The sequence below is a fragment of the Salmo salar genome, chromosome ssa06 (assembly GCF_905237065.1).
Source record: "Salmo salar chromosome ssa06, Ssal_v3.1, whole genome shotgun sequence".
NCBI lineage: Eukaryota > Metazoa > Chordata > Actinopteri > Salmoniformes > Salmonidae > Salmo > Salmo salar.
Window position 1 is genome coordinate 43,978,359 of NC_059447.1, and position 23,868 is coordinate 44,002,226.

The 23,868-nt window shown below is 40.5% G+C and overlaps 2 protein-coding genes across 6 annotated transcripts in view; both read left to right on the top strand.

Moving 5' to 3' along the window:
* Positions 1 to 23,868, top strand: part of hoxb3ab (homeobox protein HoxB3ab) — a 57,733-nt gene that overhangs the window by 17,120 nt on the left and 16,745 nt on the right. For 2 of the 5 annotated variants that reach the window (XM_045719482.1, XM_045719486.1), the window contains exon 2: positions 14,904 to 15,108. The gene's annotated coding sequence lies outside the window, so the exon portion shown is untranslated. Of the gene's footprint in view, positions 1 to 6,011; positions 6,566 to 14,903; positions 15,109 to 20,449; positions 20,611 to 20,656; positions 20,711 to 23,868 lie in introns of those variants that run through there. The other 3 variants (XM_045719485.1, XM_045719489.1, XM_045719490.1) reach the window with 3 other exon arrangements.
* On the top strand, positions 10,173 to 12,482 carry hoxb4ab (homeobox protein HoxB4ab). The gene is given in 2 exon segments (NM_001139581.1): positions 10,173 to 10,787; positions 11,799 to 12,482. Coding segments are annotated over 2 exon segments (753 nt in total). The 5' UTR covers positions 10,173 to 10,363; the 3' UTR covers positions 12,128 to 12,482.

A 23,868-nucleotide genomic window follows, 5' to 3' on the forward strand; every position in this document is an offset into this window, starting at 1 on the left:
TACGGATTTATGAGGCCTATTTAAACTTCTATTCATATAACGAACGTGAGCAAGACAGATGTTAACACGTTATTAATGTTTAGTTTCACAATAATAACTATATCACAATAACAATTGCCAATGAGGTTAACGTTTTATGCGTAAATATCAGATTATTTTCACTGGGACTACATTTAATTGCACTTTCTCTTTTCCCAAATATTATCAAATCGACAACACAATAGAATGATTCAATCATATGTTCCGCTGATGGGAATCGTCCCATACGGTAGACAATTTGAGAATCCAATATTGTCCAGTGGGATCTAAGGCCTAGTAAATGTGTTTTTTTTTTAACATTGAATCCTTCAGCGTCCTATTTATTTAAAAAAAATGAATATTGAGTTTCCGGTGTGATTTACTCTTGGCATGTTTCGTGTGTGTGTGTGTGTGTGTGTGTGTGTGTGTGTGTGTGTGTGTGTGTGTGTGTGTGTGTGTGTGTGTGTGTGTGTGTGTGTGTGTGTGTGAGCGCGTAACATAGTGAGGAAGTTCCAGCCAGTAAACAGGAAGGCGAAACTTTGGTTGGGAGGCGAGGTTAGAGCTTCCATTTCATTTTTCATCGGCTGCCTTTTTATAATGATAGCCTACATTCGGAAGGGCTCTGGCCAGAGGCCTCAGCCCGTCACAGAAGTAGTGTGCGACATGAATTTTTGCCTCTTCAAAGTTGTCCAAGGGGTTCACCGATCTAGACCCCCACGATGTCGACCACTTTGTTTTTTCATCATCTGTTTCCCGTTTATGTAGGCTACATGTACTTTTTGACAGTCAGAGGCTTAGCACGAGCATACAAGTTTGTAGATGTGTGGGTGAGTAACTAGGCGACAGCTTTTTCATTGTAAGGTGTGTGTGCTTTTACGTGCGGGTGTGGGGTGTGTTTTGGTGATGTGTTGGCACAACATGAGAGAGCAGAAAGAAGCGTATCCGTAAATGGGTATGAGAAACTGTATTGTGGTTTTAACAGAAATGATAAGACGTGTGTCACAAGTCTTGGTCTTATACAGTGCTTTTCACATTTGAGACGTGTATATAGCCAATTTCATTTGAGTTTGAAGATAACACGACTGACCTAAATAATCTTGAATTATGACAAACTTGTTAATGCAATTTGGAGTGTTGCTGTTGCTTGTGTACAATATGAACACGACTTTCCCTTTTGTCTGGGTCTCTACGGTTATTTGGTATCACAAAAACCTCAAAATCTTTCCGGTCTTTTCGATGGAGGACCTGGAACATTCGAACGCCACAATTTCGAACGTTTAAATTTCCATTTCAACAGCGTAATGTGTTTTGCATATTGATAGGGGTAATCTGGGCGCATATCTCATCCATAATGCATAGGGTGTCACCGCGAGGTCAGCAGACGAGCGATGCAAAGCGAGCTCTATCTGAGTGCGCAGGCGCAACCACAATACAGCAAGCCCATCAAGCGCAGCCAACGTGCCATGTTTACCCACCGACAGGGGGAAAATAAGTTGTTTTTATTTACCTATTGTTTACACGCTTCTGCATCCGATTCTCGAGGTGAAATGGGGGGAGGGGAGGGGGCGAGGTAAAGGCAACGAAAATATCCTAAATGTGTCCTGCACGTGGCACATGTAGTGGCCACTTTTGAAAGAGGATTTCAACGGAAACGCGCTGAATACTACAAAAAAAACAGATATTCCTTGCGTTGAGATAAGAACTTGATAACGCCAATTCCTGATAAGGGGATTACCCTCCTGCAAATATTTGAAGTTTGTATATCACCTATATTAGATGTGTAAGTGTTTAAGTTTAGTGATAACTGGAGGAAAGGGAATCTGTACATCATTTCATTACTTCAACATATTCCCTTCGAAGGGCTATTCATTCATTCCAGAAACAGCCATTTATATTTGTGCAACTTCTCAAATGATTATGTAGGCCTATGTATGTGATTGTTTTTCTTCATATTGCAGATTCTTAACATCTCCTCCACTTCTAAACTATTTGTTAATGGTTTGCGTCTTTCAATTCTATCTACACAACAATAATAATAATGATTGTTTAACAATGAAACTGGGCCATTGCTGATCAAAATGTCATGTGTGAAAGAAACTGACTGTTTCATGTGAATACATATCGAATCTCACACTTACCAATTGATGTCAGCATTACAAAGCATTTGTATTTTCCCCAAAAGTTTAGTTAACTTTGGTGATCTTATTCATCCTCAAAAACCACCCCTTACCATAATCCAACCACACACCACAAAGTAGGCCTACCTATTTTCACAAATATGTATACAACGTAATATGTTTTATGTCCTATTTCTCTCTCAATTTGACTCATGGTGCATACCTTTATCAGGCTAAATATTTTCTGGAGTAGGCCTTAAACCTAAAAGTATTTCTCCACAAACACAAAAAGCTGGATGTCTTCCCATGTAGTAATGTTTCCACAATTAGATCTGTGCCAAGAAATATTCACTTGAAATGCAACTCTCTCCCGTCGCCAGCAGAGCCCGCTTTAGACCAAGTTCATAGCCACAAGAGAGAGTTATAAGCCCGCTTATCTTCCACCCACCCTGCGCTTCGACCATTTGAAACATAACAGTCGATAACCTAAACACTGTTCTTTACTAAAATAGCCCTCTCAACTACGTCAAATGTTACTTTGATTCTACAAAGTGGAGACCACGAGTCGAAACAGCCTTACTAAAATACAGCCAGGCACACATGACAAACAATTCTACGTCTGACTGTCTATCTCCCTGTTTTTCGTCGCTTTGTTAACTACACGAAAGGCAACCAGAAAAAAAACCCAGCAGCGTCTGCTAAAAGCAGTTCTGAGATAAGAGAGTTAGCATCGTACACTCCCGGGTCTTTCTCTTCTCCCCTGAAGCTAATAAAGGAAGGTGAATCCAGTATTGGTCGATTGGTTGTATAGCTGCATGGGGTCAAACAGTTGAGGGGTCAAAAGTTTACGTCGTGCGTGACTCTGCCGTCGGCTGTCTACTCTGTATTCTAGACCAATTGCTGGGTGTAAATGGCAAAGTGGGAGAGGAGAGGGAGGGAAAAGAGAGAAGGGGCCGCGAGGGACGGGGCTACAGAGATGAGAGAAATTATCGGGAGAGGGAGAGGTGAAGGGCTGACCTTCGTGGTAACAAAGCAACCCCCAGCGCGCGATGGAGAGAAAAATGGACGCTTAAATTGAGGGAAGAAACGGAAAGATTTGGTGACATTGGGGGTCTCTCACGCACATTACAGGTGTTAGCTCTCCCCAAATGTCCTGTCACAGGGACAGCGGGAAATATCTGATGGCTCGTGCAATAACATTTTATTTATTTTGAACAGAGGCATTACGAAGAGAACGAGAGTAAACTGCCCATACATGAAATGCACGATGAGGAATTCTGATAATTTACTCTAAAATAGCTCACGTCTCTTCATCATATTGCAATTAAATGATACGCTACATGTGTGGTTCAATCTGGTGGTGTGGTGCGGTGTGTGTGTGTTTAAAAACCTCAACATATAGGCCTAGAATTATATAGTTTTCCCCTTTCCAGCAATGGATAATCAAAATAATGATAGGCCTATCAATGAAGCACTCTTCGTTGACACTAGCCTATATATTTCCGGTTTTGTCGCGTTATTTTATTGTCAGACAATTAGCTAATTGACCTGTATGAGGACAATTCTCGTCTGTTTAAATAACATGGGAGAGGACAAACTAAAATGAATGATTTGCTTTATTGTTATTAATTCTACTCTTCTACAACTACTACTATTATTGTTGTATTATTATAATTATTATTAGTAGCTGGCAGTAGTGATGTGCAGTAAATAATGATGGTGCTAGTGTTACTGACATGGCGGAGGTCCAATTATTAAGGTAATAGGCTATAGTATAGGCCTAATAATACAAGTTGTGTTAAACTTGAATGTATTGAAATATATCTGAAATCCCGGTATGCTACCTGCGGTTGTGAACCCCAGAGCCCTCCCTTCCTCTCTCTGTGTTTATCAGCATAACGCCGTCAAAAAAAACACCATCTTTATCTTGCTTACCATCTTCAAAATCACTCACCTTATCTGATTTTCCGCCTAAAAATCACGTGCACGGAGACAGAACCAACATCTTGAAAAAATGAGTCTTTAGGCAATCCTAAATAAGGTTAAGCGGATACACTCAAGCTATGGACTACACTTATACTGGTATGTAAACAACAACAAAAAACAGTTGAAAAAAATGCTATCCTTCGCCAATGGTCTCCAGACTAACTCCAAGCCTATTCAAATGATGTTAATAAGGCTGGAATCATTACGGAGCAGGTTCATTCTATTTCTAGACAATACAATTGCATATGATGGTTTTCCTCTCACAAATGTGTTGGATTGTCTATTTTATGAGAATGTATTTTGCAACCCCTGTAACAATTGAAACAAAACACAACAACGTCTGTAGGCTACTTAAGGCGTATTGCAATGCACATTATTTCAATACTCAAAAGAAGGAAATCACCCTCTGTTGAAAATGTCAATTTGTCACTTCCACAAAGCACTGCAGTAAACAGTGAAAATACAAGGAAAACATCCCGTGCCCCCACCCGGAGGAGAACGACAGTTTTCATTTCACTGTGAAAGGATGGGTAAGGACAGTGGTTGGCAGAAAAGGGATGTTTAGACAACGTTTTGTCCACATGGTGACAACTTTCCCAAGTAAGAATATCAAAGTTGCATACATGGAATAAGGTTATATCATGCAATCTGGTTGCCATTCGGAACCCTAAAACACCATCCTTCAGCAAATTCATCAACAAATAGGCCTCCATTTCTCTTTACGTAAACCTCTTTATCAACGTCGAGAATTTGAATTGGTGACTTTGGACATACATTATTGAGAGATGCTTAATGTTCGGTGGAGAAAAGAGTGGGGAGAGACGAGAAAATGGATAATTCAGTAAATAAATAATTTCGTTATTGACATAAACATTTGGCCTAATGGTAGAGTTTAGGATGATATAATTCTGGTTGGTCGGTATTTTGCCAAACAAATAAGTGCATAAGTGGTGAATAATTGTATTAGAGAACATATCCCTATTAGAGTTCATCTGGAGTTCACTGAATTAATTTCAATTCCATTGTAGCTTGTGCGGTTGCCTGGCAGGGTATTGCCGTGAATTTTAATATCTGCAGTTTGCACACGGCTAGAGAAAGACAAGAACGAATTTATCTATCGTAGCTTTACACTTTTCAGTACGTCAAAGGAATTAGCATCGAATGATAGCAAAGAATATTTCATTTATTTTGAGCCCACACACGATGCGTGCATCCCTAAAATGTTCAATGTATGCCTATTATACATTTAGATGAAAATAAGACAAAAAGTGAGCACATATGTTAGATCCACAATACACAATAAATCTACTGTAAGGAAAGGGTATCGAATATCCTCAACTGCATTTACTTGATACTTTTAAATCGACAAGTAGCCTAGTGCATTTGTGGTGATATATAGGCTATCAACTAACAATCAATTGAACAATTTATAAAATGTTAAACAAAACATATATATATATATATATATATATATATATTTTAAACAAGATAGATTTCTAAATGTTATTCTACATCAACAATATTGTATATCATGGTTTGTTAACTTTGGTTCCCCCCGTTGTGCACAGGACATTTTATATATGCAACAAAGAAAATGAAAATCACTATGCTTGAGTTGTTTTTCGGGCTTGGAAAGCCTTTTTGAATGAGCCCCCTTCCTAGTCCATTTTTCTTCAAAGTAATGACCTGGGCACAATTCAATATGACCGAGCAAGCTATGCATACATTACTATAGAAGTTGCGAGTGGGAGAGACCCAAAGAAGGGGTGAAACGCAGGTCAGCACGTCTAACAAATATTAAAATGTCCTCGGACTCTTGACACGCCTTGCTGTTTAACAAAGACTGCCAAACTGCGAGATTAATACGAAAACTTGAGTCCACAACAAAAATGCATTAAAGCACCCGGTGGTTTGTCGCGTTCACAACAGTAGAGGGGTAATGTGCATTTTATTTTTTAGATGTATTAGGTGGCATACGGTGGTGTTGAGCGGGGGATAGACTAGCCCTCTCTTGTCGCTCACCGCAAGGTTAAAGCGAATATGTCGCATTTGTTCGACTGATGAAGTTGGTCTCCTGCTGTTTTATCGTATTATTTTCTTCCTCTTATAGTGTGTGTAGTATACGCGTCGGAGATTGGCTTTCGCCCTTTGGATAGTTTAATGTCCGCCTGCCCATTGTTGCCCTACGCTACCGGAGTGAAGTTTAGGGGAACATCGCGGAAATGAGAGGGAGTTTCACCCAGAAAGGTATCACGGAGAGGTCACGGGCTAAACCTGTGGCGTTAGAGAAAGGTAAAGGGGGCTTCAGGGCTCACGGCACGGCGAAAGAGAAAGAAAGGTTTGGAGAATCGACAATAACCGGAGCACGACCGCGTCCTGTGTGCAGCAGGAGAGATGGGGAAAGGGGGGAATCGAAGACGAGATGAAATGTGCCAAGGAGCGAAGTAAGTAAGAAATTGGCGCTTAATTTACATATTGCGGTGTTCTCTATTGAGCAGGTGCTTGCCTGGGCGGACCACGTGCCTTGCACTGCGGTGAGTGGCACTGTTCCCCCTCCTTTCATATTCGGAGTAGTTATGACTTTAATTCAGCTCATTGAGGCGCAGTACCCTGAGCACCGTGTGGGGTTTTGGGGTGAATATTTACCTTGGCTATAGTTTGTGGGTGCTCTCCTTGAATGCCTGTCGGTGTACACATTAACCCCGAAGGGGCAGATGGCTCAGGGGTCCCTATGCCGTTCAGAGGGGATAGTTAAGGGGGTGAAGGCGAGGTCGTGGACTCCAGGGGGTGAAAGGGCTAGTGGACACTAGGGCTGGACTTTCTTCCTTATGCTATGAAAACACATTGGTCCTATTTTTGTGCGTTAGAATTTAGTCCCTGACATATGTTTATTATACAGGTATGATTAGGACTAGCTGGATTAATTTGTTCATATTGTCCACATTGTACATTGATTAATTCAGCCGTGATATAAAGAATACCAGTTGTTTTGAGGAGTAAGATAGAAGAATAGACTGAGACAATGCAAGAAAATGACGATTTCAGTGTTCAGGACATTGTTAAAGGCCTATTTGTGAATTAACGAATATGTAAACGCTAGGGGTGCTAAAGATTTCGTAATATAGATTTGGTTTGTTGTTTTCCTCATTACAAAGTATGAAACGAACAAAGAGAATTCTGGTATAGAGGTTCACTTCGATGCCATCTCCATTTTTTGTTTTTCTGAAATTACTTGGCTTTTGCTCAGTAATAGTTTCTTTAATTGAATTTGGTCCCAAATTCCATAAAAAAAGAACCGTTGCGATTTCTAAACAAAGACCCATCCAAAGAATAACCTATAATCATTGATATAGGAACACTTTGAGATAAATATATTTAGACTAAAATGGACACATGGGATTAATAAATATCAATAGGCCTACTTTTTGCTTGTTCTACTACTCTAATTTATTGGTAGCCTATTAAATAATGGCACAATATAAGATATTTCAAAATATTTTAATTCTCCATCATAGGAGTAGCCTATCAGAGGTTTCATGTTAGATTATTAAATAATATTTCCTCTTTAAATAAATAGCCTATTTGAATATGTAAAAATATATTTTCCTAGTCAATATTTCAATTTATAAAAAAAAAAAAAAATGTGTATAATAATCTAATTTCACATGTCTCTTATAAAGGATGGTTTGAGATTAGAGGTGAAGGTCTTCGTTGAATGTATATGTTAATGATTTTATTTTTGGAAAGTAAAAAGCTGTACTCAGAGACTATTTGACACGTAGCCTGGGCCAATCATTCTCAGAGGTAGCCTATACACACATTTTATTGTAAATATTTCGACGTAGTTTGATATGCATTTTAATATAACTCTGTAAAGTCTTTTACAGATATAAAATGCCTACGCAACCTATTCCTATTAGGTATTGTTCACAACACATTTAACATTTAGCTCTCACAATGAAGTCGATATCAAATGGTCTACTCTGTAGAAGATTATTGTGGTTCTAAATGCTTACCTCGATAGTATGGATGACATTTTAGCCTTTTGTATATGGTCAATATGCTTGCTTCTTCGTAAGGTTGGAGTCTTTGAGTAGCCAGAATGAGTATATGTGTTTTTTTCCAGGACGTTTCAAATCGAAATGAGAGACTCTGTGCTTGTTGTGAGGGGAAACTTGTTAAAAAGGTCGTAAATTCTGCTGTGCTGCTTTAAGGATGTGAGAGGAGTTGGTCACTTCTTCCTTCGTGCATATTTTATTGGTTTTATATACCCTACATCCGGATATCGCCGTTTGAGTGGTGTTTTGTCGGCGACTTGTAAACAAAAATGACCTGCCATAAAAAACAAATGTTTTATTACAGCCTGGGCTCGAGCTTCGGTTGACCTTTCTGCAGTTTGACTCACTTGATCTTTCTTACTATGTGTATCGTTGCTTGTCAATATTGTGTACAGTAGTCGATAAGGAGCTGGCTCTCTTATCATCCCGTACACCCTCAAGTTTATTCACTTGGCGTTTGTTCGCTCTGCATTGTCAGATAGATTGCTGGCTTCGGTTATAAACGAGCTACCCCCTCTCTTTTAATTGTAGAAGTGTGAGCTAAGCTTCAGTCTCCCCTGAAAAGTAATATTTTTTAAACCCAATTATTTACACTGATTTGCTCTTACAGTTCTTTTGTGGTTACCAAAAATCACTGTGCCATTCACCAATTGCGCAATATATTTTGGTGAGTCACGCTGTCTTTTTCAAAGCATAAATGCATGGCAGAAACAAATGCGAATTTGTAAAGTTGGTCCCTACACATCACGAGCTATGTTTGCGAGCAAAGCACCTTTCATTAAGTAGTGCTGTAGCACATTGCTGACACACTTGAAGGAAGCTTGCTTTGGGCGTAGCGCCTTGATACCTCACATGACGCAGTCAAGGTGAGCAGCCCCTTTCAATACCTGTCCGGAGAATACCTGTCATCTATATATACCCTGTAGATCCGGATTTGTGTGAACAGACTCACGGTCACAAATTCGTGTCTAAGGGAGTATGTAGTTGATGTATACACTACAAGCCATCGATGGATACAGACGACTGCCAGATGCTGTTAATTTGAATTGTGTTGTACCATTAGGCTATATTATCCCAATGTAGGTTAATGGGGTGAGATATTTTGATATTGTTTTTCATTGTTGATCATTCCAGGAGAAAAAAGTAACCGAAAGTTATAATGGGTTTTATTTGCCATGATAATCTGTCAAGTGCTGTGATTTGCTTGTCTTCCACTGAAAAGGGTATTCACGGTGTCACCATTTCGATTGAGAAACAGTCAATCTGGACAACAAAGGAGTTTTATCGCATGATCACTCTCCATGCATGGAGCCTTATTCCAACGATAACATTGCATGGGTTAGGATAATGCAATCCTGATAAGGACCAAAACTATTATTCGGTTAGCAATGCAAGGGCGCATGGTCTCAATTACTATGCAAGGTAGGTGTGTAAATTGGTGTGCAAGATAAACGTGGTCTTTAGGGGGGGGGACTGACGGTGACTCGCTTTAACGCAAAGGTCTAGCTGTGATTTAGGAGGCTTTGTAACCTGAATTAGTTGATGAATTTTCTATCGATCCTAAACAAGCCTAGATTCATCTCTGACAGGCTTCTGCTGCACGCAGCGTACGCCAGGGCATTCTCTCCGCATTATTAGCGAGGGCATTTAAAAGCCTGGCAAGAACGAGCACACGGCATCACTTTCCCAGCCCTTGTTTTCAAAAGCTCCAGCATAAAGAAGAAGAAAAAAATCGTTCAAATGAATATAGCTTGACTATCAAGTTTGGGACGCAACACTTTTCTTGTTTATGTACTGTATAGCGAATTGGGGCAGGTGAGGGGGTTGGCTAGTTGTTCTGCTCTGTAGACCGTTTGAAAACTCCGGCGGTATGTATTTCTGGCGTGTCTGCTTCGGGTTGTTATTGTTTTGATTCGTGCTTATCGCGGAGCGTGCCAGTGTGTAAAAAAAGTATGCAACATTCGAATGCCACAAACTATGCCAGGATGATGTGCGGGTTCTGCTATGCCTAATCCTATTTCCTTATCCGGGAATCGTCAGGATCCACGCCATTGGCTCTCGCTGTCACATGGATTCTTAACTTTGTTCACTTGACAGAAAGTAGGAGGGTTCTACGAAACAGGAAAACGAGTAAAGCGATAGATATAAATTTTAGTATATTTTGTGTGCAATTCAAAGAAATTAATGGCCATGAGTTCCTATTTGATCAACTCCAACTATGTGGACCCCAAGTTTCCACCCTGCGAGGAATATTCACAGAATGACTACCTACCCAGTCACTCTCCGGACTACTACAGCGCCCAGAGGCGAGAGCCTGCGTTTCAAAATGAGTCGATCTACCACCAGCGGTCGGGCTGCGCCGACCCGCCTTACACGACGTGCCAGGGTACGGGGCAGCCCGCGGTGGTGATGTCTCCACGGGGTCACATCCTCCCCCCGGCCGGACTCTCAACCCCTCTCCCGGAGCCTAGCCACCATTGCGACTCCGTAACTCCAAGCCCTCCACCCGCGTGTGGCCAGAATCCCCTCAACCATAGCCCTTCCACGGCCAGCTCTCGCAAGGATCCCGTGGTTTACCCCTGGATGAAAAAAGTCCACGTAAACATCGGTAAGTGCTGCTAACTTCTCCCTACTCTGGGTATTTGTGAGCCTGTATCAGTTTACCTAAGGTGGGAAGCTTGGTGTTCGGTGCTAAATCTATCTCCCTCGTGAAGTAGCCCTTGGTCTAGATTTACGATCGGCTGTTTGCAGGGCAATATAATTACATCCTCCATAAATTTTTATTGCACTTGTTCGCCAAGTACCTTTGAAGTCTGTGTAACCTAGCCCTTCTCATTTCTTCCTAAGATTGGTTTTTATGACGACTCGACTATCCCATGAGTTAAGTTTTATGCTTTGGTAATTTGATTTTAAGTGGTTGGATGTACAAACGTGTACTTTCCTCTGTCACCTCTCTATTGTTCATGGAAAAGTTTTATGGAAGCTAGAATATTCATATTTATGGAGACTACAATAAAACACTAATGGTAAGGCGAAGAGTTGAACTCTGTTATAGACCCACACAACTATTCTGCAGTGATTAGAGTGTGTGCTTGGAGAACTAGAGCATGCATTCAGACAACGACAAATGCGACTATTGTAAAATAGTCGTCGTTTAAAGACATTGCCCTGAGTATAATCCCAGCGTCATTGGCCAGAAAATCAAAATTAAGGAGTTAGGGCCTTACTTTTAGATAGGTTATTAGGTTTGTATTTTATTAGGCATTTTTTTTGTGGATACTATCCACTGTGTTTTGTCTAGTTTTGAATTAGTTGAATCATTATCCAGCACCTATTCAGGCACCAATAACACCCTCATGCGCCCCTCATTCACAGTGAACGTATATATATATATAATACTATGAGCATCCATGGACTTAGGCTTACTTGTAGAATTTTGCGCAACATAATCCAGCAAGGTTATGTCTATATAGGCCTACTTTGTGACACGTTCTGAGGCAGATTTAATATAATATTCAAATGTCTTGATCTGTGTATTAATAATGTATGTTAAGGCCTACAAATGCAATACATGTATGTTTTGGTGACGGCCTGTAATATATTGCTCTCTGTCCCACAGTGAATCCAAATTACACAGGGGTGGGTGAGCCCAAGCGCTCGCGGACAGCCTACACGCGACAGCAAGTCCTGGAGCTGGAGAAGGAGTTCCACTACAATCGTTATCTGACCCGGAGACGCAGAGTGGAGATCGCCCATACCCTGGTTCTGTCCGAGCGCCAGATCAAAATCTGGTTCCAGAACCGGCGGATGAAATGGAAGAAGGACCACAAGCTGCCCAACACCAAGATTCGCTCCAACAGTAACTCCAACAACACAAACTCGCAAAGCAGCGGGCTCGCGCTGGGGAGCTCTCAGAACCGAACCAGCGGGCCTCCACCGAGCCTATAGCCTCCCCCCTTTTTCCTACCCATCCACCACCCACCCACCATGCACTTTGAAACCTCCGTTTCTGGAGTGGGATACATGGATTCCACCATGTTTTTACCTCCCCTCTTCAATTCAATTACAGGGATATAACATGTGGGGGGAAAGAGAAGGGGGAGTAAAAAACGAAGAGAAAATGTGTATCTTAAAAAATGTAAAAGGGGAGAAGATTCAAACACAAACACTTCCAATGATGTGTTCACAACCTGATCCAGTTCCCTTTTTTTTAATCCCGTGCCCCTCTCCTTCTCTCTCTCCTTCTCTCTCGCCCCCCCTCTCCATTAGGACAGAAGGCGGCAGATACTTTTCAGATTTGGTGAAGATGGATCCGTGTTTCATCTTTAATCATGCCAAACTCGGCCCCATTTGTCATGTTTACTCTGCAGTACAAAGGGTGAACCGTGGGCCTGCCCATTACCTCGACGTCCAACGTTCTGTTTAATACATAGCCCCCTTGTTTCGTCAAGAGACGTTTTCTTACTCCTTTTTTCTCTCCTCAATACTAAAAAAAATACACCGAATATGTTCTCCGAACATGAAGTTTTTTTTGGTAAGAGAAAATATAGCTGGTTCTCAGTTGTATTCTATGTTTATCAAATGCAATTAAATTAAGACTGACAACGATTGTGAGGTCCGTTGCTAGTTCATTTTTACAGGGACTCCTTTTGCCTTCTTTGTTTCTAGCAGAGACAGGGTGCATTTGAAAAAATGATGGTAAATCACGGTATTAACATAGGATAGTCGTCGCAGTGGAATGATAAAGCTGGACTTATAGAAACATATATGAACCAAAATCTGGTACAAACCTACCTAAGTAAAATAAAAACGGCACTACAATGTACTACCTTGTTATTATAATTACCTCAGTTGTACTTATGTTCATTATCTTCTTGCCTTGTGTTATGAAGTGACAGGTTAAGCTCATTTGAATTTTGTGGCAAGTATCTGCAATACGAACGTACTCATTTCTTGTAAGTGAAATATAATTTAAGCAATTTTGTTGGCCAGGGTTGTAAAGAGAAAAAAGGTGCGTATATTGCATGACTGAATACACGTTAATTTTGTCTTTTATCTTTCTCTATCTGGTATCCTTTCTTGGCACATAAACATGCGCACACACTCTCTCCCTCCTCCCTCTTTCTCTCTCTCTCTCTCTCTCTCTCTCGCTCTCTCTCTCTCTCTCTCTCGCTTTCTTCTCACCATGTGCCATTTTTGGTATTTTATTTGTATGTGTTCCCTTTATTTACATTCCAAAGATCAGTCCTGTCGCTGATAATGTCGAAATGTTTTTTTTTTCTTCCTCCATATTTGAATGTTGCTCTTTTTCTGCTTATTCTCCTCAGTGTCTACTTTTTATTTGTAAATAGCTATAGAAATGTAATAAATGCTTGAAAAAGCGTCCATCTATCCTCTTTGTGTCCTCCTTTCCCTCTGCCGCTGTTTCCCCAATACTATGGGTCCAAAAGATACGGAGATATGTCGCTCTCTTCAGACCAGCTCCTTTAATAGCAAGGGATGTGTAAAAAAAACAAAAATTATTCAATTTAATTTCGCCCTCCCATGGTGGGTTTTCGTTTGCCTTTCTATGTAGCCTGTCTTAAAAAATCACTGAATATCTCCGTGGTGATTTATATCTTGTGGTCATGAGTGATCCTGGTACATTATGCCCTGGTAATCTCGTTTTAAATCACAAACCCCTTCGTTTCACTCTCTTCTCTCGTTAATTTAACGGTGCTCACACACCCGCTGCTCGCTGGTGCTGAAAACAGCCTGAAAATATGGATCCTCGTTTTGAAAAAAATGTTAAATAGGTTCTCGGCTCGTGGGCTTTTAATGCTTTAATGAGTCTAATTTTTGCACAACAGTTTCTCTGTGTTTGCTGGCTCGCTGTGGGTTTTTTTTATATTACAAAGGAGCGGGCCGGTGCCATAGCTCAAACCTTGACAACCAAATAGATAATCAAGAAGACAAATGGCTTCTTTTGTAAGGCGCGGCTCTTGTATTAATTTTCATTTTCTTCTCTTAGAGCAGGTATCGAAAATATAGAGCAGGAGAAAATAACATTCTGTTTGGGTGTTGAACTTTAAACAAAAGTGTGGGCTCAAATTGGTCTTCTCGCATTCCGTGGAAAAGAGAAGATTTTCTATTACTTGTTGGTTGATGTAAGCCCTTGTGCCATATAGCCTCCTCCAATCCATTTATATGATTTTTTCTCACCATATATTTATAAATGCCTTTTCAAAACCTCCAGCTTCCTACAGGCCTATGCTATGCCTCAAGACATTGAAGCAAGTCCAGTCAAATATGCACACACGGTACCATTGAAATACATACAATGTGATAAGGCCTGCTATTGAATTCGTTCACAGTATTCTTGAATGTGCTCTTTTTTAAAGTCTATAGCTCACACACATAGGGCCCTTAGGCAGTGTCTCTATACTTTTCAGATGGCAAGTGATATTATGTCCAAATGTTGTGATATTCACACTTGCATAGTAAAATAAATGAATTTGCGTGTGACATCACACACAATATGCACCTTAGAATTCTATTCTTATCCTTTATATGAAAAAATAAGCCTTCTGCCTTCGGAGCGTGAATAGGAGCGAACAGATTTCTAAGGGGCCCCAAAAGTTCACCATTATTTGCGGACAGAGCCAAGAAAAATGTGAGAATTATACAGAAAAATCATTAATCACTTCTTCTCTTTAAACACTTCTTCTCCTCCATTGTCATTCAGCAGCACAACTGCACGGACCTTCTGCTAGGAGGGGAGAGGAGTCTTGGAAGACACTTGAAGATACACCCCCCCCCCCTTCTCAACCCACTACCTTCTTTTTGACCAAGTCTTGCCACAAGAAAACTTTTTTTCCTTGAAGAAAATCCTCATAGAATTCCAACGACATTGAGAATCTTCCGCATTACCGAGGATGGCAGCGACGAAGGTAATGACTTTTGTTTCGTTGGTTTGCTTTGGTTGGAGTTTTATTGCTTTATAGCCCTTGCTTTCACAGCCGGGGAGCGGGCGCGCATTTGTTGTGGTCGGGGGAAGGCTGGGTAGGTTTTATGGTCGCTTTGATATAGTGTGGGGACTTCTGGAGCCCTGCTGTTGTGTATCCGTGATCGGTGTGGAGGGTAGAAATTAAGTTGCGTTTTCCTGAGAATTTGTGCAACTGTTTACTTCTCTTGGGCTTCAAGCGTCACCTCTGAAATGGTATTAACATGTTAGATGTCTCTCTCGCTCACCCTCTCCCTCTCTCGCTCTCTCCATTTGTGGCTTATTTCAATAGGCCTATGTTGTTAGCACATTATATATATGGATATGGGTGTATAGGCTTTGTAATAGGCCTACACACCCATGCGCAATGTTGCCTTTTGGAGTGGACAGCATCCTTGTCTTCAACGCTTGACAATGCACCGCATTCTTCCAGGATTAGGATATTTACATTCTTAGAATACTGTACGATAATTGCCCTATTTATATTTTTCTTCTTGAAGATACTTGTTTAGTGCTACTGGCAGTTCGATTTGAATTTGAATATGAAGCCTAAGTCCTATCGTTTTTATACAGGCGCGTAAATGCAACAGAGGCTTGGCTATGAGTAATTCGATTATCAATTGGTCAAACCAAAATTAAAAGAACGATTAATGGGGGGATACCGATCGCAAAAAAATTATTTACCTTGAAATAAACGACTTGTAGCACATCTCTGCAACGCAATTGCATTTAGTAGTTTGCTTACATGAGCACGGATGCTGCAGAAGTGCATTCACTGCTGCTTGACCCCTGCAAATCAATCTCTGCGGGTATAAAAAAGAAAAAGGCCAGAGGTTCTGCGCCATGGTTTCTGCTCCCTCTGCGGGCCTGTGTGGCATGATGCGTGTTAAAGTAACAGAAACAAATGGTAAAAATATAAGGACTGTTATCGAAGGGAGAGGCAGAGAGAGAAAAAAAAATCGATGGGTGGAATTGACAACAGAATGGCCTGGCCGAGCGCGAGTTCAACCAGGGGACACGTTTACTGACCGATTAGGTCCGTTGCGAAGTCACAGACTGACCCTTGGTACCCCTTGACCCCTCACAGACTGCACAGTGCTCCATGTTACATTTCCAACAAAGACCCCGGGCGAGTTAGTCATAACACCACGGCCAGGTGACTGTAACCTCGGGGCACGGTGCTATCTCCTCTCAAGACACCCACGTAAACCAAACAGTGCCTTAAGAAAACAGACAGCCGTACCCTTCTCCAGAGCTATCTAGCTGCATGGATTCTTTATTTTCCTCTCTCGTTCCCCTCAGATTCACAAATATATCGGCTAAGCCTCTGGTTGCTATAGGAGACGTTTGGGTTGTGTCCCACATCTCGTTGATAGGCCTCGCTATGAGTGAGACTGTACATTTCAGCAGCTTCAGCTTAATACAGGAAGTCATGGGGCTTTTGCCCCCCCCAGATATGACTACTATATGGTATGCCAACGCCTTGCATTGTATCATGCTCCCTCAGTCTCCCTCCAGCCCCATTCCCTCCCTCATTGGACCTAAAACCCCTCCAAGATTTGTTGGAAGCCTCTGCCGCTTGGCCTGGAGAGCTGCGGTGGTACGGTGCCTGTTTTAGATCACCCCGCTAATTGCGAAACAAATAGCCTCCGCGCATTGATGAATTATTATTGTGGAAAGCCACTGAGCGGAGGTCAGCGCCATGGAGTCACAGAGATATATAGCCAACGCACGCGCACTTTGTGTGCAAAAGCTGGAAGCGTTTTTTCTTTTTTTCTTCTTTTTTTTAAAGGAGACATTAAGTAAAGCAAAGCACCGTTGTTACTGCTGCCAGCAACGACCCTCCCCCCATTCTAACCCACTGTCCACTAATACATAGTACAGTATACCATTTTACTTTGTTATCTGTGTAGGGTGTTGTTTTTGTGTACACTAATGCCTCCGAAATAGCTTACATTCACTGTGCATACATGTTTGCACGCAATAACTTGCACAAGCTGCCTAGAATAGTGATGTTTCTCTTTGGAGTCTTTTTCCTTTTCTTTGTGGGCTATGTCTGAATGTGTGGCTCAATATGATGCTGTTTCATCATATAATCACCAAATGCGGAATGTGAAAATAAACAGAAAGTTCCATGTTACTATTTTAGCGAATAAGTTTCGGTTTCAAGGGTAGTAATGCATGATAACTAATGGATAATGCAATGAATAATAGCACTGCTCCTATCTATAGCGTACTTCTAGCTGGCCTCTTTACTACTCTTTGTTACTTAGCCTACTACTATTATTATTAGAGCCTACTACTACTACTACTACTACTACTACAATTACTACTACTAGTACTTTAATGATACTACTATTATTATTATAGTCTGCTACTACTAGCTACTACTACTACTAGTACTTTAATGATACTACTATTATTATTATAGCCTACTACTACTACTACTACTACTGGTACTTTAATGATACTACTATTATTATTATAGCCTACTACTACTACTACTACTACTACTACTACTACTACTACTAGTAGTAGTACTTTAATGATACTACTATTATTATTATAGCCTACTACTACTACTACTACTACTACTTTAATTATACTACTATTATTATTATAGCCTACTACTACTACTACTACTACTACTACTACTACTACTACTACTACTTTAATTATACTACTAATGATAATAGCAACAATAATGATAGGCCTACATTAAGACAGACAGTACATACATACATGCATAAGCTATAAAGTACATCAATACAATACAAAGGCTACAGTACATACACTAACAGCATCCATAATTCATCTTTATAGTTATTATCGCAACGCCAATAGCTTGATACCGTTCATCATGTAGCCCTACCTCCATGTTTTATCATATTTCAGACTGGCTTCCATAGATTTAGAATTTTCTTCAGAAGCTTACAGTATTGATTGAAACATACCTAAAATAACTAAAGTATAATGTTAGGTTATGTTACATGCTGGCTGGATGCTGAATGCTGTCCTATTGAGTCCATGTCCTTCGCAGAATATATATATTTTTTAAAAGGCTGTGTGTGTCCTGCCGGCTCTGACAGATTTACGATCCCCAATAAAGTCTGGGATGTTGGACTTCGTAAATCAATCTCTGCTACCCCATATAAACCTATCCTTTAGCATAACGTTGTGTTTACATAGCCAAACTTCAGCTTTGATTTTCATGGACTGCTGTTTGATTTTTGTTTCTGATGAGAGTATTTATTGTTATTGACCATTTATTACTATTATGATGATGATGATGAATAGTATTATTGTTATTATTATTATTATTATTGTTATGTCTTCTGTAAGCAAAAGTAAGCCACAGATTGGCTATTCTTTATTTACACAGTATTTCAATAGGTTTTTTTTAATGGACACTTCAGTTTTAAGTGCAGTTTTATTCAATTCTAGAGTGATTAGGTTAATCATTTACAAGGATAAGGCTTTTGGGTGTTCACATCGATCACGGATTTTTCTTAGACCTTTTCTTGCAATGTATTTCGCCCAAATAAAAAAAAAAGTATTTTATTAGGCCTGTGCGATCATCACTATTATTCTCATTAAGTAATTGGTGTTGTTGGTGGTGTTAATATTACTCTTATAATTAGCCCTACAGAATATGGTGTCAGTCTTTTGTGAGTAGTATTCGTTTGTTGTTCTTATTGTGGTCATCCATGTTGCGATTATATGGGCCTGCTATGATTAGATTGCTTTATAGCCATCATTAATAGTGCTATCACCCCTGCAAATATTTGATTTTAATTATGTGTGAAATCTTTTGCAAGTCCTTGAAATGTGTTGTTAGTTTTGGATGTCTGTGTTTCCCAGTCGTCCCTTTGCGTCTCCCCTATGCTTTTATCGAAGCGAGTAAAGCTACAATAACGATTTTATCTGACATGCACAATTGTATTGTTCTACTCTGCCATCCGCATATAGGCTTATCTTGCGTGCATTGTTCACATTTCCCCCCGACCGCAAATATTTCCAAAGAACCTGCTGCTGGGCAAAGCTATAGCCGCAAAATAGCTTTTCTACACAGCGTTGGTTTCTTTCTTAAATACCTCGGGGTAATTACATTTGATATCAAACCCTTTTGTGCAGTTTTCCCTTGAAGCTGTTTAATTTCTTGTGTACGATATTCCTGGGGAAAAAGGGAAGCAGTTTCAGTGTTGTGTTGTTCTCTGCTACTCGCAGGCACAGCACCAAGTCCTGCTATTGTTTGACCTTCAGGATTCTCTTTTAGACATAGCTGCATGGGTTTGTTGGACACAGCCCCAGGTCTATTGTTCTGAGAGTGTGCAATGGCAGAGCACACCAAAGGATTGGTACCATTGTTGCCAAGTGCTTGCGGCAGGGTCTCTCCCCATTACAACTCTCTCTTATCTGCCGCGTGCTACCTGTCTTTTATTCGCTCCACAACGGTCCCTGAAAAAATGAATCACCCTCGTGCCACGGGCTTCCACCAAATGTGTTAATAATTCGATGGTTGCTATTTAGAGAGCTCGTCAGCACAGCTATGTGTGCTATCACTTCACAACTCCGATCGAAGTCATTCGAAAATAAGGATACCACAAAAGGTCGTTGTTTTCTTTGATCTTTTAGCAATTGTGTCATATTGAATCGCCATCAGTAAAGATAGGGTTATTATGACATTGGCTGTGGGTGAAAGAATGTATGCATCGTTTTCATTTCTTCCAGAATGGCCAAAAATGTATTTAATTATTGTGTAAACAAAAGATTTGTGCAAACCCACAAAGACTTCAACGAATAATAGGACATAAATCATCTCAACAATAGACCAAGCAAACAAGTTTAGCTATTACAAAAGTGGCTTTTAGTCTAAGGATTGCTTGTTTTCAAGCGAAAGAAAAACACCCTTATCTCGAAATACATAAACAGAGATGGTAAGGAATACAGACAAAACGAACGCACCCAAGAGTTTCACTATCCTCCTCTATTCGTATCATGTCATCTCTCTCGTATTGCCACTTAACATAACTTATTTTAGTAGCCTACATAGCACACACGTAGCCTAAGACGTATTTCTCCCATTCACAAAGAGCTGTAGAGTAAACGGTGTAGGCCTATAGGCTAGTCTTTATTGTATATGTCTGTAAAAGATTTAAGTTAGAACGTGGGCTCTGGAGTGCTGGGTCAGAGTGGTCCCGCGAGCGTGCAGGGAGAGGTACCCCATCCCCCTCCTGGTCACGTGATTCATTAAATAATTAATGCAGAGGTTGCAGAATAGATATGTATTCGTCAGGAATATCGCAGACATGGTCTCCCTGTGTCTGACGTGAAATTCAACTGTCCTTTTAAAAACAAGACCTATAGCGGAGAAAAAAAGAGAGGGGAGAGACACACACAGGCTGCAATAAAACAAATTTGGACGGGAGCCTCTCGTGGTGTGGACATTGTGAGTATAGCGGAAACGGGGACGCCACTTCCACGCAAGTGCATTGCTGCGCTGTTGGCTTACCCGAGTCAATGAATTATATGCTGTTTGTTATATTGTGGTAAATATGTCAAAAATACTCATCTTGCCGTACTTTGACATCATGCATGTGTTTGCACCCATCATCCCATCGTTTGACTTCAGCCTTGGTTACATGAACGATACTAGCCGTTACATGTCATAGTACTGCACTGTATTGCAATGCAATGATAGCGATGTATATATTTTAAAAGCAGTCGTATTACTATTCTCATCCGCCCCCATCCCATCTCGGTCTTGCTCATGTCTGCATGTCTCTCTCTCTCTCCCTCTCTCTTCTTTTCAGCCAGCTTCTTCGTTTGATTTATAGTGATATGTGTGTCATCGGCAGCGGGCTGCCATTGTGCGTTTGTGAGGGAGTTGTGTTGTTTATGGCCGTCTCCACTATAAATCATTTCTCGGGAAAATGATTGGCGAGTGATGATACGCGGGAATGAGGAAGAGATTCCCGGATCCTCGTTTCTCACTCTGGCTTTTTCGGTGCTTCTTGTCTCTCGCCGGTGGAGAAAAGCTTTTGCCTTTTTCACACTCCTCTCTCCCCCCGCAGTTGATTATTGCGGGCGATTTACGGCAATGGATCAGCGACTAATATGAAGGCTAAGTAGCTCGAGGTCTTGAGTTACTGCATATGCGATGACCAATTAAGGGAAGATTTGTTTAAATTTGGCAAAACGGGAACGCCTCGTCGCCATTTGAATCTCAATAAAAGCGCCGGAGCTCGCCACCATAGGCCTATTCATAGCCAGAGGTGTAATACCTGAGCTCCAAACGTTTTTTTGGACAAGATAGACAACTTAATTGGAATACAAACTTAGGAGAAGAGTAGGCTATAATTTAGCTAGATGGGAAGTGTTGTATAGAGGGGTGGCGTGACGAGCATAGTATCGACTCACTGTAGCTAAAGGGACTGGAGGATTTCTTTTAGAATATTTTTCGACAGATTTTTTCGTTTAAATTTCTGTGGATTTTCTTCGACCTTGAAATGATGCAACATTCGATGACTTATGTCAGTAGCTTATATTTCTGAATCTCATCATAACGCACAATGAGACCTGTATATGAGGGTGTTTAGTAAACAGCAGATGGTATTGTTTATTATTTGGTGTACTGTTGGTGTACTGTACTATTGTGTCATCTAGCACAGGCACCATTTTTATTGGTTGTGGTGGCATTTGGGGGGGTGGGGGGGTGGGGTGGGGGGGGTTGGGATATGTTATTTTCTGGGCTAACCGTAGTAAACGTTGTATATGACGTGTTAACGTTGTTTTGGTGTGGATATAACGTTTGTATGGTGCATTGATGCTATTGAAAGAGGAAACTACAAAGACAAAGACTGCAACAGTTTCCCACTTGAAAATGTTTTACTCACATTTTGGTTCGAAAAGGATGACAATACAGATAATGAAATCAGTATTTTGTAGGATAATACTAATAATAGGCCTAATAATAATTATTATACATATTTATAATCCAGTGCTTCTTTTTATTCGTGAATACAAAAGCAGCTTAAATGTCATTACCATGGCTGGCTCCTTCCACAATCCTCCCCTTCGCCTCGCTAGTGTAAACCTTTGTGTAACAAAATTAGAACAACTCTGTGGCTCCCATCAAATATTCATGGGCATAGCAGCGAGGGGCAGCACTTTTCAAAATGTCTATTCCAGCGGCGCTCCTTGTTGTCGGGCGCTGTGTCAAAAACAATATTCCAGCTCATTTCGGTGGACGCTCAGGGGGCAATGAGAAGGGGGACATTGTGCGCGTAAGAGATCACCGTTGTTCACTGAAACCGCCTCATGTCTGATTTCAATGACAGCCCAGCGTTGGAAAAATTATTACAAATGCCAGTCAGATGGGTAGCTAGGCTGGGTGCTCAGATTATGTTGGAAACAATTGTGCATCATAATCATGGTGCCAAGACAAATGCTAATAACATATAGTAAAAAATAAACTATTAGCATTACGCAACAGCTCTAATACACGTAAATAGGCTACAAATAGATTATTAGTAACACTTGTAAGTAGCATGTAATGGTAGAAACAGTGGGATATGAGGCTTCTATAATAGCATCAATATAATACTATTACAAATTATCTATATTCCCCTCCCTGCCATAACTAGAGGTTGAAAGCTGAAAGTGGGCCGTTTGTTTGAATGGCTCTTCGGTTCGATTCTATAGGATAGGCTATTGCACTTCATAACCTTTCAGCAACCTGCAACTGATTCACGGCGTCCAGATTGTATATGTATATCTCTATAGGGCTCTATGTATGTATGCGTAAGTGTGTCTGATTATTGTTTATCATTTGTGTCCCGGACAAGGTCGTTAGAATCCCACGCATAAGAGACAAGGCAGCACGAGCGCATCTTCCCGCTCAACAGCGGTGGGAACAATACAAATATATGGCAGCCATATTGAGCCCTTCTCTCACAAAAAGGCGCGACCCTCCAAGAATACACCATTCATAAACATAGCCCCTTTTCTCCAGAATATTCTCTCGCTTACCTCAAAGTATTCGTTTTGTTGTGCTACAGCAAAAATATCGAGATAAATGTATTTCCATCCGTTTTTTTGCAAGTTGTTTACATAAAGAAAATGGTGGCTCTATAATACTATTATTTTGGAGGTAGCTTAAATTCAATTGTTGCACTTCCTTTTTACAATTATAGATAGACTACGACACTGTTTACTTCACTCATTGTAGTATAAAAACAATAACGGGACCTTTACATAAAATAGCATGCATGGTACGTAACACTGCAGGCGACAAAAGATTCACTAGAACACAATACTTCTCCTGTGGACAAAAAAAACAAAAGACGTACCATTAATCATTAATTTACGCGTAAATAAGTAACACATGTATCTACCAAATAATAACCTGGACAAGAGGTCCACAAAAAGCAATGGGATTGTTTTAATATATCCAAACAAGAGGAGAACTGTTCATTCTAAAGCCTGTCCTAACCTCGATCTAACTTAGCTCTATAATTGCAATATTTGTCATTGTAAACAAATATCGAAAGCTTTAGTTTAACTTTTACGCAATGGAAATCTAACCATCTAACATATCTTGCATTTATCCACTAAAACATAAGCGTAATATGTATCCTCTTTATTTCAGTCACATTGACCACCCTTAGCCATAATATTAAGTAGAAATTTGACATAATATATTACT